This window comes from Cavia porcellus, unplaced genomic scaffold, assembly GCF_034190915.1.
Source record: "Cavia porcellus strain 051 isolate PalLab524CR breed Dunkin Hartley unplaced genomic scaffold, mCavPor4.1 scaffold_25, whole genome shotgun sequence".
NCBI classification, from domain to species: Eukaryota; Metazoa; Chordata; class Mammalia; order Rodentia; family Caviidae; genus Cavia; species Cavia porcellus.
The window spans coordinates 42,931,579-42,947,674 of record NW_026947508.1 but is presented as its reverse complement, the minus strand read 5'-3'; the positions used below and the strand labels follow the sequence as shown (position 1 = coordinate 42,947,674).

Genomic DNA, 16,096 nt, shown 5'->3' with positions numbered 1-16,096 from the left:
AAAAAGAAATCTCTCCCAATTCGGATGGGTTCTTGCCTCTTCTGAGGCTTCCAGGGTTCTTCTAATATTCAATCCCACCTTCTTTGCCCCTGCTTTCCCTGCACTAGTAGTCACTGCCTGTTTTATGTGACTCAAGGACAGGGACTGATCTCTCATCCACAGCAACTGGTATGGCACTTTATATAGCAGACAATAAATATCAAACAATGGAACTGATTTGTTTTTCTAAGTGAATATAAATTGGTATCATAATAATAATATTTCAAAAGCTATAGGCCTGTAGTTGGACTGATCTGAGTGTAAATCCTACCCTCTACTTGCTAGCTTAGATAAAGTAACATCTCTGAACCCAGACTTTTACCCTGTATCTGAAGCATAACAAAATCTATTTCACTTGTGAGTAACAAATGAAACTAGCACAGTGCCTAGAAGATATTTAAGGGGTCATTTACACTAATTTCATCCCCTAAATTTCAAGTTCAAAAGAACAGTTAAAACAGAATAGAGAAAAAAAATATAAATGCTTCAGCAGAAGGACTCTAATCATTAGCATTTAAACCCAACACCATACTCATCTTAAAACTGGGATAATTTCTATTTTGCTTGAAAAGTTATGTGCATTTCCCAAAATAATGGTAGGATTTCACTATGGTGATGGTTGTATATTGATTTATATGGGTGGAAAGTCCAATTTTTCCTTATTATCCAAGTGGATAAGTTGAAGCTGTAGAGGGGCTCTGTGATCAGCCCCAACTCATACTGCAGCTAGTGAAGGCTGAGGCTCAAATACAGGTTGACTGACTCATAAAAGATTACTTATTTCACGAATGCATGAATGTGCTGTAGACTCAGACATGCTTAGAAGGGAAGACACAGGAATAGAGAATTGGGGTATTTTAAAAATCAAGGCCTTGCATCCCATTCCTTCCAGAAACACTTCAGTAAGCGCGTTAAATTCTGAGCCCAGGACAGATGACAAACCTCCAAAATGGCCAGACTTCCGCCAAGTTTTGTAGTCACTTCTTAGGGTCAGTTCTTACTTAGTGAGCCCAAGTAAGAACTTCCAACCTAAAGGCTCACAGAACATCAGAAGTGAAAGGTCTTAAAACATCAGCAAGCCAAGCCCCCCTCTATTCTTCAGATGGGGAAACTGACACCCAGAGGAGACTGTACCCACAGGAGGCCATGCTGCCTCCAGGAAACCCCGGGGCGCCCAAAACCCGGATGTATCAGTGCTCTCCTAACACCAGCCTTCCCTTACCGCTCCAAGATGCTACTATGCAAATATTTACTTTGGTCTTTGGTCTGGTGTTTACTGTCTGGTCTTTGGTCTGGTTGCAGCTTCTATAAATATCAGTGAGACAAGCAGAGGCCGAGCATCTCAGAGAAGCAGAGTCCTCTTACAGGCTGAGCAGCATCAAAATTCCAACAATTGCTGAGCTGGGGCCCAGCTGGGCAGCCACAGCCAATTTCAAGAGCCAATTTCCAGAGCAGTGATCAACTGTCGGTGGGTAAAAGGAGGCACTTCTAGGAAATTGCTGGTGCTTTGAGTGAAAGAGGAGGGAGAATGATAGTGCGAGAGCTGAAAGGAGTCAGGTTCCTCGAGTGAGAAGCTCGTCTAAGATAGACACTCTGATAAAGACCAGTAGTATGAGTCTAGGGGGAAGAAAGCAGTATCTCAGGGATGGAGATGTGGAGGCGGTCACTCTTCCCTGCGAAGTGTGACCAGCAGCTGAGATAGCCACCCCGTGGGGCTAACGTAGCCTGTGAAGGTCCTTTCAGGGATTGCATTTTCCAAATGGGGAAACTAAGGGCTCTCCCAGCCAAGCTCCTATGACCTCTTCTGTTTCACCGGCTGCCCCTTGCCCAGGTAATGAGCCTCGCCTAGGTTTAGTGGTGCTTACTCAGGGGTGAGTTTGGCCCTCCTCACCCCAGGAATGCATGGCAATGTTTGAAGACACAGTTGGTTGTCACAATGGAGCGGACACTGCTGACATCTAGTGGAAGAGGCTAGTGTTGCTGCTAGGCATCCTATGAGGCATGGGACAGCTCCAGGACACAAAATCAATTAGGCCAAAATGTCAATAGTGTCTGGGCTATAGGCACCTCTGTTTTACTTATTCTATATAATCAGCATATATATATATATATATATATATATATATATATATATATATATATATATATATGCATTTGGATCATATATATGATCCAAATGCTTTTTGCATGGCTCAGTGCTCAATAACTTTCTGTTGAATGAATCGAGTAATAAGCAATGGATAAGTGACACCAACTTGCCTGATAAGCTGGAAGTCCAAAAATCCCCCAAGGCATTTCACCTGAATTACCCCTGAGATCAGACCGACACCTATGCTGGCCCGGCCAGCCTCTAACCTGACTGCTCCCACTTCCCATCACCATCACCTTTATTCCTGATAAGAACAATTCTCCTCTGCTCGGCCAGAAAGGGTATACTTTGCTTCAGAAAACACTTCTCTTGGCTGAAGCAGAAAGAGTGAAACTTGGGCCCAGAGGTCATTTATTTAACCTGCAGATAGTTTTTCAGGAGAGAAAACTGAACCACACAACATAGAAGAGACCTACACGGTCATCCTGAACACTCAGAACACAGAATTTCAAAAATAAGTTTTCATCTCCCTTGCATCCTGTCTTCCTATCCCTTTCTTTCACCCTCCCTCTTCTTGGTATTTTGTTTTGTTTTGCTGCTGCTTCCTGCCTGAGTTAATAGGCCTAACATGTGAACTGCACTGAAGATAAATTTGAGCTTAACCTACCCACATGCTTGATGAACTCACACTTTGTTGGAGATGATAGAGTCATAAATAATAATGGTAGTAAAAGAAGCTACTGATGCTAGGACTGTGCAGGGTGCTTTGGCTACAGGATTTCAGGTCAGTATAACAATACTATGATACAAGTACCATTATTCAATTCAGAGGTGAAGAAACCAAGCTCTAGTGAAGGTAAATAGCCTGCCCACGGCCACACAGTTAAACGCGTAGAAGCCAAGATTAAAAACCATGCTTTTCAGATTCTAAGCCCCACATTCTAACTAGATGCACAATAGGATATCATGCCAGGGGCTGACGTGCCTTATGGAAGGTAGATCTGAGAGTTTAGATCTCACTCCGCAGGTGACAGGGAATCAGTACAGGCTGAAGGTCTGAAAGTGACAAGATTATCACTTATGAGGACATCATTCTCGGCAGTAATGTGGAGACCCAGAAGGCCAGAAAACCAATAATGAGGCTGAACAATAGTTCAGATGAGAGACAAGGCTCTGAACTGAAGTAGAGTGGTGGAAAGAGGAGGAGGCAGCACTGGGGTGTGAGTAAATGACTTCTAAGAGGTAAATTAGGCAACACATGGTCCAGTACAGTATCCTCTGCCCTTAGGCGGCAGTGATCATGAAAATAAACAACACTCTGAAATTAGACACATCTGGGTCCAAACACTGGCATCTCCACCTACAGATTTTGTGGGTCCAGTGAGATGGGTTAGTTGAGTACCCAGCACGGTGTCCAGTACAGAGCTCAAACTTCACTTCAGATACCCTGGCATCTTTATCCCTCACTCCCAGCTAAGCAGATGGGCATCCAGGGAACACATACTAGGATGAAAAATTTCCCCCAAAGGTAGCCAGATCCTAACTTGTAGAGCCCATAAATGTTACTTTATTTAAAATAAGATTTTTGCAGGGGTTATTGCTAAGAGTCTTGAAATGGGAGATTCTACTGTATTACTGGGTTGGGCCCTACATGCAATCATGGGTATCCTTAGAAGGGAGGCAGAGGGCTATTTGGAGATGACAGTGTCATAAATAACAGTGATAGTAAAGGAGCTACTTCATGCCAGAATTAGGCTGGGAGCTTTGGCTATCAGATGTCTAGTCAATATAATAATCCTGTGAGACAAGGAGCATTATCCAATTCAGAGACGAAGAAACTGAGGCAAGAGACCAAGAGAGAACAAGAGACCAAAGAGACACAGATAGAAGCAGTGTGATTGCAAGCCAAACAATGCCAGTGGCCACCAGAAATGAGCAATTTCACTTCTGGACCCTCCAGAGGGAAGGTGGCCCTCTTAAGAAGCTGGTTTCCAATTTTACCCCTTCAGAACTATGAGAAAATAAATTTGTGTTACTTTAAACCACCAAATTTGTGGTAATTTGTTACAGTGACAGCAGAAACTAGTATAGAGCTCTGCAGTTAGCTCCAAATCTAATTCATTCTTGGACAATTTGGACACCGACCTCTCCCACGTTCATCTACAGGCAGCCTCCTCTGAAGTGATCCTCTCCGAAAGCACCTGCCCTTCCTGCCGAGCAGGCTCCACTTGACAAAGAGGAAGTCTCCCTTTGCTGCTCTGTGCAGCTCTCCTCTGGCTCTCTCGACCACAGAGCATCTCTCCTCTTCACGTGGCTCCTCTTATGCTGGTGCTTCTCTGCTTCTTTGCCCTTTGGCCCCTTCTGTCTCCCTCCACCTTGTCCCTTCCGTGCCCTTGTCCCTCCCTCCCCCTGCTGTCCATGTGTCTCACTCTCCCTGCTGCATTCTCTCCCTTTCTGTCTTCTGCTTCCTGTCTCATCCTAGTGCTCTGCTCCTTCTCTTCAGTTTTCAAGTCTGAGGCTTCCTCAGCCCTCTGATTTCATGTCTCTCCTCATCTTCATGCTCTATCCTGAAGAGTTTCTCTTAGTAACTTCCCGTCTGACTGCATTTCTTTCTCTTTTGGTCTCTGCCTCTGCCCTTGTTTTTGTCTGTCTGTCTGTCCCTGTCCCTGCTTCTATCTCCGTCTCTCTGTCTCTGTCTCTCTCCATCTCTCTCCATCTTTCTCTGTCTGTCTTCCTCTCTCTCTGTCTCTCTCTGTCTCTCTCTGTCTCTCTCTCTCTCTCTCTCTCTCTCTCTCTCTCTCTCTCTCTCTGTCTCTCTTACATGCACACACACACACACAAGTCCTCCAAATTTGAGGGTCACCTGGGGCCCTCCAATTATATCCACTGCCTCATTCCAGCCCTTCAGAAGGTAATTCATCTGTTTAGTCATGCACTTATCCACTTCTGTGAGAGGATTGGTGATCCATGCAGGGACTAAAGATATTTCACTGTAGCATGGTTCTTCTGGCTTCACCTAGAGGCTCCTAGACAGCTGCCTGTTAACATTCCAGCAGTGCTGTCAGCCTCATGAAAGAGAAATCACTTTTTCTTGGCCTGCCCCTCTGCAGAATTTATCTCTTTCCTCTTTGATGATCATCTGTTGCTGGCAGGGGTAGGCGTATAGGCAAAGAAAAAATCCTAGGTGGAAGTATCCAACTAGGGATCAGGTAGGAGTTAAATTTTCTTATTTGGAGGCAGGATGATGACAAGGAAAGATTGCCATGTAGTCAAAGCCTGTCTGCTTTTCTTCTCATCTCATCCCACTTCTTAGAACAGTGTGTGGTGCATAGAAGACACTTGACAAATGTATGAATGAATGAGTGAATGAGCTTCAATCCTCCTTGTGCCAACACTTCACGTGCTTCCTCAGACAAATGACTTCCAATTTTTCATCTGCAAAATGAGGGTAGTAATCAGAGCTGCCTGTGGCATGCACTGAGATAGAGAGGAAGAGATTGAGTACCTGATGCAGGTGAGTGCTCTAGTGGCCTAGAAGACCTGCAGGGAGTGGAAAGTGTGGAGAGGGCTGCAGAGGTATGGGTCCACCCGGGGAGGAATAGTATGGAGAAGGAATATCACAGACCAGGAAGAGGACGTGTGCGAGACTTGACCCCTCTGAAACTGTTCTGGGAGGTAGGACAATGCCATGTGACAGGAAGGAGGTATTCCTGGCACCTAGCAGGGACAAAACACCCTGAGGTTAATTTTTTGCCCTAGTTTGTGGTCATAGTTGGTTCAAGTCTCATTTCAGATCAGGAGGGTCAATTCATCCTTGGTCCTGGCCAGCCCACTGGCCTCTACCAACCCCATTCAAACCCCACCTTTTTAAGGAGGCCTCTGTTGACCACACTCCTTGACTCTGCAATCTACTACCTGCCCACAGTGTTCTCCCTTGCCCAGCTCACTATTTTCTTTGTGCTAATTGCTTTCTGACACATTATTTAAGTTACGAATGTGATATGGTTACATAGCTAGATTGTAAGCTTCATAAGGGCAGATATCTTTGTCTTTTTAGTCAGTGACTATTCTGAATATCTGTGATGACTTGACGCATAGTAGGTATTCAATAAATATTTGATTTTCAATGTTCTCCTTTGTAAAATGTGTCTGGAATGTGTCTTTGACCTTGCAGGGGTTTGGACAAATGACAGCAACTACACTGCACAAAGTGAATTCTTAAAATAATAGTAGCTGCTTTTGTGTGACAGTGATGATGTTGTTAACTGAGTTGTGTTGCTGTCCAACACTGTGAAGAGTATTTGTGTAGTTTTTCTTTATGTAATCCCAACCCCTCTCACTCTGTGTAGGGAAAAACATATAGGAGGAGCCAAAAATGTGTTTGAATGAATGGATAGATGGATGAGAATGGACAACATACGTCCAGGCCTTCCTCAACTGTTGAAAAGCCTCATGAAATAGAAGTTTAGACTTCTGGTATTTGCCCTTTATTTCAAAATATTTCTAGGTAAAAGTCTCTGAATCATCTTGAGTTTCCCACAATCCTCCCCAAATCCTCCTGTTACACTGCTTTAGATTTCCTGATACCAGCCACCCTGTGGCTGGTCATGTCCTGTCATCTGAAGATTTTCAACCTATGAATGATGTCGAGAATTTTGTGGACAATGACTGCCTGGGAGTTTTCACTCTTGTTTTTTTCTCTCTTAATACTGCAATAGATTGAAAAAGCTTCCAGCCAAGAGAATTATTGCCTCTTCTTGCCTGGGTCTTAAATCTTTGTTCAAAGACAGCTTGTTTTAATTGAAAATATTCAATCAATCTCTGTTTTCCTTCCTACCTGTGTCCCTTTTCTTGACTTAGAGGGGTAAATAATCTGGAATGAGGTTTAGAGGTATGAGGAATGTGTGAGAGGGATGTCAGAGACATCCCAAATAGCTTCCACCTTTAAAATATCATCTTTTAAACAGAGCTTGTCCAAAATGATAAACATCTTGTAGTGGAATTTTTACTGGGATAACCATGCTTCTCAGAATTTGTAAGGGACAGAGGAGCAAGGACACCATGTACGGCTGCTTCAGGTCTGGATTTCAGTGTAGGTGGGCAAGAAGGGACCAGACTTCACTCTTGCTGTTCATCCATTTATTCATGCAGGCCCGTGGTATACACTTCATCCCAGTGCTCATATGATGAGTATTATTCTTCACATTTTACAGACAAGGAAAATGAGGCTCAGAATGATAGAATTCCTTATGAAAATCCTCATAATGTTCATTTCCTATGTGTGTGGTAGAAAATTTCCTCAAACTTAGTGGCTTAAAATAACAATAGCTATTTTTTTCATTTTCTTTGTGGGCAACAAATTAGGGACATAAAAGGAAATTAAGGAGCTGTTCTTGTGTGGAGTCTGATGCAGCAATTGCTGCTCTTACCCTTTTCAAGTCATCTCAGGACTTGGGGCAATGAGACCACTTGATGGAGGCTCAGGTCTCCAGTTCAAGGATCCCAGCAAGCAGGGCACAAGTTCCATTGACTTTTCTGACCTTGCTTCAGGAGTCGCACAAAGTCACTTCCTCCCATTTCTGCCATCTGTTAAAAGTCATTTACAAGTCCATGAAAATTCAAGGGGAAGGGACGTAAACCACACTTCTGTGTGGAAGGAGTAAAAAAGGTCATATTGCAGAATCACACATCAGATGGGAGATATTGCTGCAGACACCTCTGGAAAATACAATCTACATACACAGCGTGTGGCAGAGCTAGAGTTTGGATTAAGCATATCTGCTTCCAAAACTTCAGCTGAAACTTTTTACCTCATTCTACAGGTACCTCTGCTCCCCTCTGTGAACTGAGCTGTTACTGTCAGCCCGTAAAGCCAGCCATGATTTAGTCTCCTCAAGCTGATGGAGAATGGATGAGTTCAAAGCAGCCAGTTTTTCCCTGCAGGCCCTGGTTTTGAGACTGCCTCCAGGATCTGCTGATCAGAGAGGCCCGAGCCAGTGCCAGCCTTTGAACTTTTAAAGGAGGGGACAGGATAGGGCAGTCACATCCAGAGGAAGAAAAAAGGTGGCAGCCCCAGAGGACAGACAGCCTGCAGTGCAGCTCGCTGTCATAAACAACTTGTCTGGTATTTTTCCTTCTCCCACCAGGCACTGACCTGGGATGACTCAGGCTTTGACAGAAAAGGTGCCTTCAAGTTACAAAACAGTCCAGGGCAGTGTAAAACTCATAGTTCTGAAGTCAGACATGCCTGAATTTAAGTCCTGACTCTATTACTACCAGTTATGTGGCCTTGGACGAGTTCCTTAACCTATCAGTGTCACTTTTGCTGGGTTGTTCTGAAGATTACGTGATGTATAGACAAAGTTCCCAGGGAAGTGCCAGGCACATAATAAGAGCTCTGAAAATGACAGTCTGCACATCCTGGACCGTGTCTGATCCCAGCTAAGGGATTTCTTGAAGAAGGTGGTGAGGATTCACTTTTGTGGTTCTCAAAGATTGGTCCCTCTCCAGGGCCCTAAAAAGAGGGAGACCAAAAGTCCCACTAGTCTCAGTCAGCACCAGTGTCAGGCCTGCAATAACTGCTCATCCACTCTGCAAATGGAGTCATCTCCATCTTTTTCTCCCATTCCACTTTATCTTCTCCACTGTGACCCAACAATATGCTTCCCACCAAACATTCTCCTCACACATGTCCTGGCACATTATGGGCTTTCAAAAATACTTGTTTGGATGCATGGATGATCGAATGGATGGTTGGATGGATGGATGGATAAATGGGAAAATCATTTCAGTACCATTGCTTATTTTGTGTTCTTTACCAGAAAGGCTTGTTTCAATTGTCCTGCCCTTACAGTCCAACTGTGAGTGGTCCTTCCCGATACACCCTCTTAGCCCAGTCTCTGAGTCCTGCTTCAATAAATGTCCCCATAAATGCATGCTGTAAATCAAGGATGTGAGTCTCATCACTCAATAGACTGAGGCTTCGGACCATGTACTAGGTGAGAGAGGACAGATGTGAACAGGAAATACTGTGACTCCTAGAAGCACCAGAGAAGAAGGACCTAGACTCAAGCCTCAGCTCCAGAACTGACAAGATGCCCAACATTCTGGAAAATCAGTTAACTTCTATAAATGATAGGAATAATGGTAGAACTATTCAGCTATTACAAGGATTAAGTGAGTCAGGCATATGTGTGCCCAGCACAAGGTAAACATTATGTAAGCATGAGTGAATTATTTATTCACTTAACAAGTGTACTTCACACTTTTTTATCAGGTAATTATATGAATATTTAGATGATGGAGTAAGAGTTTTGCTTCTGCCCCTAGGACTTACAGGAGAGACAGGCTACAGAAAAGACAGTTAAAATATGAGATGAGAAGTTGTGTTGTTTGTGAAGAGCTAGAAAAGGCTGTGGGATCTAGAAGGGACCCTTTCCCAGCATGGGCACTGAGAAGACTCATCCAGAGAAGATAACTGAACTGCACAGTCTGGAAATAGGGGGAGCTGGGCCTGGAGGCACAGGAAGAGGTGGGAAAGTTCCCTAACTCAGCAGTGTGAAGGGCAAGAGCTGGGTAGTGGGAGGCAGTGAGCACAAGGCTAAGAAAACAATCAGGGACCCAACTATGAACACCCCAATAAGTCAGGCCAGAATTATGTGCTTGAAAAGCAGTTGGGAGGCACCAATGTGCTTTACTCATCTGTGTGGCCTGGGAGGATCTCATTTAAGAACAACCCCACTCTGTAGCTATGTTATAGAAAATGTTCTGGATGGCGAGGGGAGCATGGTGTGGCAGGAGGCCCATTATGACAGGATGACAATAATCTAGGAGAAGATGTTGCTGTCCTATTCTGGATGGATGGAAATAAGCTAACCAGGTCAAGAGAAAGAAGGTCTCCTGGGGAAGGGTTGGTGATGGTTTGTACATTCAGAGCTGAGAGTGAGGGAGAAAGAATGGTTAAGAGTTAAGGTGAGTAAACCACTAATTCGTGCCCTACAACATAAATGATAGGTGCTTCGACTGAAGTCAACTTAGAAGCTCTGAAATTTTGGCAAAAATAACACGTATAGCCCTGGGAAGAGTGAACAAGAGTATACTAGGAGACACTACTAAAGGGACATTGAGGAACTGGAGAATTGGTGGGTACTCATAACCTAAGGGGAAGTAGAGGAGGCTCAACATGCAGAGGAAATAGAGGAAATATCCTATATATACAGCAGATACTCCGTACTATTGATTAAATGAGTGTTGTGCTAATTCATATTAAGGTGTTAATGGTCAGTATGTGTCGATGTCCGCTCCCGGCCGGCAGGAAGGACACACGACAAAGTCTGGTAGTGGACAACCTTTTCTTTTTATTTTTCTTCTCCATACAGCCTGCCCTGGGTTCTCCCAGCTGAAGCCTCCTTTGGTCCGCTCCCCGCGGCTCCTTTTGTGCTTCAGCCTGCCCCAAAGCCTCTACCGGTCCGCTCTCCGCGGCTCCTTTTGGGCTTCTACTTCCGGGCTTCTATCTGGCTTCTACTTCCGCCCAGGGGTGGCACCGGTATATATACGGGTACAGTGTCCAATCATGTTAAAGTAAGCAAGGCAAGCTGATTGGCTAACATCATCAGTTGCCAGGCAGACTATATTGTTGAGCGGGTTGTTTACGCGGTAAGCAGGAAACTAACATATTCGATGGGAGGGGTAATCTACCTCAGGCTTCACTCTTTACTACAGGCCTCACGTCCGCCAAGTGAGGCGACCGGGCTCGGGGCTGCGGCTCCCAACATCTCCCCCTTTTTTATTTTTTATGAATGTGCGCATCGTAGCCCTTCCTGGACTGGGTGCAGAGGCTTATGCCCTATGTGTAGGCCCACCGTAGGTCCTTGGCTTAGACCCTGGTCGGCCGTCCCATGGTCTGCCAAGGCCCTGAGGCCCTCGTCCTTTTTCTAGGGCCAGGCACAAACTGGACGGAACCTGGATGCACACAAGCTTGCACTCATTTCCTCTCCGTAAAGAAATCCCCTTGGAGAGAAATTTAGACCTGGGCAGCATCTAACAGTCCAGCGGCTTACGTGCAGGATGGGGTAGGGCCTGGCTTAGGTCGAGTCATGCTGGGGAGGCATGCTCTTACCCGTCATTGACTCACCTACCCTGCTATATCATAATTTTTTAGAGGAGGAGTGTGGGAAGCTCACCGTCCCTAGACTCGGTCGTAGGCTAGGCGAGCGAGCCATGCATATGCCTGAGGATCATCTTGTCCATTTCGGGCTACCGCTATTTCTATTCATCTTGTTGGTTGGTCTGTGATGGATCTCCAGTAGGGCAGGTCTGATCTTTAGTCGAGGGCTTTGTTGTCCGTGTCAGTCTCTCCGGTATCCACAGTGGTTCTCGTCCCGATTCCTGTGGGAAAACACAAACCGCGCCTCGGTTCCAGCTGATTACCGGATCCGGGCCCATCCATTGTCCTGTCAGGACATCTTTCTACTTCACCCACCCTTTATGGTTGGGGGAAGGGTTGCAGTGCTCCACAGCTGGGGAGCGATTATCATTATTTAAATTTAAAAAATTGTGTGTGAATAGTGCCATGGATAATCGTGCCTTTGGGGCCAGGCCTTGGCCTACTCCCCCTTTTTGTTTTTGTAAAATTTCTTTGAGGCTTCTATGAGCCCTCTCAATGATTCCTTGACCTTGGGGATTGTATGGGATACCATGTTTTAATTGAACCTCCATCATTTTGCAGAACTCATTGAAAGCTTTGCCTATATAGGCTGGTCCATTATCAGTTTTTAATATTTTTGGTTTGCCCCATGCGGCCCAAGCTGCCAGGCAATGATTGATCACATTAGACACTTTTTCACCTGTTTCTGCTGTTGCAAATATGACGCGAGAACAGGTGTCTGTGGAAACATGAACATATTTAAGAGTCCCAAACTCCTGTATATGTGTGATGTCCATCTGCCAAACATCACCAGGGATCAAACCTCGAGGGTTTACTCCCATCGGTATGGCAGGTTTGTATGTGGCACAGGAGTCACATAGTCGCACGATATCTCGTGCATCTGCTCTAGAAACATGGAAATGGTTTGCTAGTGTCCTGGCACTGACATGAAACTTATCATGGAAGGCACGGGCTCGCTCGATTGGTGTTAGTAAGGTAAAAATCCATAACGGGCGAGTGGCAGTGTCAGCAGCCGCATTCCCCTGTGCCATAGGCCCTGGCAGGGATGTATGTGCTCTTATGTGGGTGGTGAAGACCTTATGGTGTCTGTTCTGAAGCAATGTCTGGATAGACAGGAACAGCCCAGCCACTGTGGAAGTGGATCTAATTAAACCGGCAGTCTCAAGCACTTGCATAGCATTGACCACATACCTAGAATCGGAGACAATGTTAATGGCTTCTGAGAACTGTTCAAGAATCATTTTAACGATCTGCAGTTCCACCACCTGAGGCTGATCTGGTTCAAATTGTATGGTAACCGGGGGCTTGCCTAGGATCACATAGGCGCCTATCCCCGTCTTGGAGCCATCTGTATATATTGTAGTTGCTGGGACTAATGGCTCAGAGGCAGTAACCTTTGGAAAAATTATAGGGTGCTGAGTGACAAATGACAAGATGAACACCCATATAAGTCTGGAGGCGACACTGAGGTCCACACCTGCTGACCCAGGGGTGGCCCTTGTTGAAGGCTGCCATCCTGAGCTGTCCTGTCTCTGGGGCGGGGGCCCGCCTGTGAAGGGGGCCCCCTCTGGCCGTTTTTTGGCTCTGTAGCATCTTGTCCACAAATACGGTTGCCCTGAGCATCAAAGACCGACCTACACTCCTCAGCTTTGTGTGATCCCTTCTTGCATCGCCCACAAACATATGGTTCTTCATTCCTAGGACGAGGCCTAGCATCTGCATTGTTTGGGCAGTGACGTTTAATGTGTCCTGGCTCCCCGCAGGCAAAACACCCTTTAGCCTTACATTCCCCTTCTAACCCGCGAGGTCCCCTCTGCTGTATAGCCGCGGCCAGGAGAGCAGCCACTCCCGAGTTGGAGAGCGGCCCCCCTATCTCTCTGCATATCCTAATCCAGGCATTGAGGTCCTTGTTCTTATGAGGAGCTATCGCTGCTTTGCACTCCTTTGTACACTGTTCGAAAATCAGCTGCCTTACCAGCGGTCGAGCCACTCCCGGATCAGAAAATATCTTATCGGCAGCATCTTGCATTCGGGCCACAAAGTCAACAAATGGCTCTGTGGTACCCTGAATTATTTTTGAAAGACACAAGGAGGCTGTTCCAGCACCACTTACTTGCTTCCAGGCGCGGAGTCCTATGGCATTGATTTGCTCATAGACAGCGCCGGGGAACTGGGTCTGGTCATCAGCGTGCCGACCTTCTCCCATAAGCATTTCCTTGTTCCACCCCCGGTTTCCTCGATTGGCGTTTTTCTCAGCCTGCTCTGCAGAGAACTCTGCATACCAGGCTCGCCAATCCAGGTAACTACCCGAGGGCAGACAGGCCTTTGCCAGCTGAATCCAGTCCGCGGGGGTGAGGGGCCCAGAAGACAGATTCTCCAGCATGGCAATGGTGTAAGGCGCAGTCGGCCCAAAGGTTGTAACTGCATTTTTAAGTTCTCTAATCTGCTTTATCTCAAAAGGCTCCCATACATTGCGTCCCTGGCCCATAGCTACTTGTACAGGAAATATCTCGTAGGGGCCACTATCTATCCCAGGTGGATGTACCTCATGAGACAAGCGTCCCCCCTGCCAAAGCCGCCTGTAAAAATACCGACCCGCCGGCGGCGGAGCATAAGACGGCGGCCGTGATTGGGCGGAAAATGGGGGCCCGTGCATCACTTCCTGTTCTGGCGAAAGGGAAGGGAGCCCCCGGGCGGCCGCCTCGTGGCGAGGGATCGCCTCCCTCTCGCGCCGGGGAGCGCTCAGGAGCTCTCTACTCCTCCGCAGACCAGGTTGAGCAGAGCGCAATTCGCGGCGCGACGCTGGAAAAGAACCCTGCGACTCCTTATTGAGCGACTTAGGCTCCTGACAGCTGGTCTCTTTGGCCTCCCTGCCATTCAACTTTCCCTCGTCCTCGGAGTCAGACGACTCCGAGGCTAGAGCCCCGTCCTCCTCCTTAGCATCCTTGTTCCCCTTGACGGACACCTCTCGGGAGCTCCCTGACTGGGCCTGCTCAAATACCCTGCGTACTTTTGTAAGCTCTTGAGAGCTTTCTCCACAACCACCCTCGCTCTTAGTGCCGCTACCTAGCATGTTTCCCATCTTTTAATATGTTACTCACCGCGTGAGGCCCAAGGAATCCGCCACTTACGCGTGAGCCTGAGGGGAGTCTAAAAGCCCTGTAGGTGCGCGCCACCCAGAGCCCAGGCTTATCCCCAACTCACCTGTCTCGCAGCTCTGTACTGGAGCGTTGTCCACTTCCACGTCGCGGGGGTGATCAGTCCCCGGGCGGGCCTCCAAATGTCGATGTCCGCTCCCGGCCGGCAGGAAGGACACACGACAAAGTCTGGTAGTGGACAACCTTTTCTTTTTATTTTCCTTCTCCGTACAGCCTGCCCTGGGTTCTCCCAGCTGAAGCCTCCTTTGGTCCGCTCCCCGCGGCTCCTTTTGTGCTTCAGCCTGCCCCAAAGCCTCTACCGGTCCACTCTCCGCGGCTCCTTTTGGGCTTCTACTTCCGGGCTTCTATCTGGCTTCTACTTCCGCCCAGGGGTGGCACCGGTATATATACGGGTACAGTGTCCAATCATGTTAAAGTAAGCAAGGCAAGCTGATTGGCTAACATCATCAGTTGCCAGGCAGACTATATTGTTGAGCGGGTTGTTTACGCGGTAAGCAGGAAACTAACATATTCGATGGGAGGGGTAATCTACCTCAGGCTTCACTCTTTACTACAGGCCTCACGTCCGCCAAGTGAGGCGACCGGGCTCGGGGCTGCGGCTCCCAACAAGTATGGAATTGGCACCTCTCTGTGGAGATCGTGCTTTAATAAATAGGTCATAAATCCTCATGCTAAGAATGCATTGTTGGTAGAATGTCAAGGTGGAATGGAAATGCTATTTAAAGTCAAGGTTTTACCATTGTAACTGGGTTACCAAGTAACTGACTGATTCCTCAGGGTCAGGCAAGCCCCTGATTCACACAACAAAGGATGTCTTGCATTCATGTCTCACTTATCTGGCTTAATCCTGGGTTACTTGAGACCAGACCTTGGGAACACAGTGATCTCCAAAGGGCTGTACTGCATTCTAAAAGCTACATGCACAGACTTTTGGGTAGACCACCCTCCCAGATCCTCCCCTTCCCATTTCTGTGATCTTAGGCAAATTACTTAACTTCTGTGCAATTTAGTCTCTATCTGTCAAATGAGAATAATAGGAATAATTATCATCTAAGCTTTGGTGAAGATAAAAAAGACAGAATATAGCAAAAAGTTAGAGCAGTGAGTGGTGTTACTGTCTTGATTATTGTTTCCATTTCTATTCCTAGGCCTCTTGTCACACTCAGTCTCCTTTCAAAGTCTCCTTAACACACACACCTGCAGACATGAAGCTGGGGCGGAATGTTGCCAGAACATTTTTAGATTATTACCGACTGAATCCCCTGCTGGAGAAAGTGGCAGTTCCCATGCCAAAGCCACGGTAAGTAGCAGAGCAGAATAGGCTTCAGTCCTATTTACCTAGCTTTGGGGGTTCAGGGCAACTCCCTCAGCTTCTCCCTGACCCTCAGTTTCCTATCTGTGCTACAAGAGAGACAGTCCCAGTCCTGCCCCAGAGACTGTATGGGTCAGAACAGCGCATCATTAAGTGCATCACTAAGTATCATCTGTAGTTTATGAGTTGCAGTCCCAAACTGTAGGTCAGTAAGGCCTAAGGCAGGTCCTTTGGCTTAGCTGGTCAGTCTGAGGATGTCTCAAGAGTCCATATTCCAGAGTGCAGTGAGTCATGCGTCTCTGAGTCCCAGGTCTGCATAAAGTCTTCATGAT

General features: G+C 46.7%; 1 protein-coding gene and 1 long non-coding RNA gene across 6 annotated transcripts in view; one reads left to right on the top strand and one right to left on the bottom strand.

Moving 5' to 3' along the window:
• Agbl4 (AGBL carboxypeptidase 4) overlaps positions 1-16,096 on the top strand; it is a 1,435,759-nt gene that overhangs the window by 1,411,998 nt on the left and 7,665 nt on the right. For 4 of the 5 annotated variants that reach the window (XM_063236476.1, XM_063236475.1, XM_063236474.1 and 1 more), the window contains one exon: positions 15,656-15,752. The exons of the other annotated variant lie outside the window; for it this stretch is intronic. In XM_063236476.1, coding sequence (XP_063092546.1) covers positions 15,656-15,752 — 97 coding nt within the window. The remainder of the gene's footprint in view (positions 1-15,655; positions 15,753-16,096) is intronic. 5 annotated transcript variants of the gene reach the window in all.
• LOC134473071 (uncharacterized) lies at positions 11,393-15,161 on the bottom strand. The gene is made up of 2 exons (XR_010043181.1): positions 14,499-15,161; positions 11,393-11,515 (listed from the first exon to the last, which is right to left on the bottom strand). It is a non-coding gene; the product is annotated as an uncharacterized LOC134473071 (long non-coding RNA).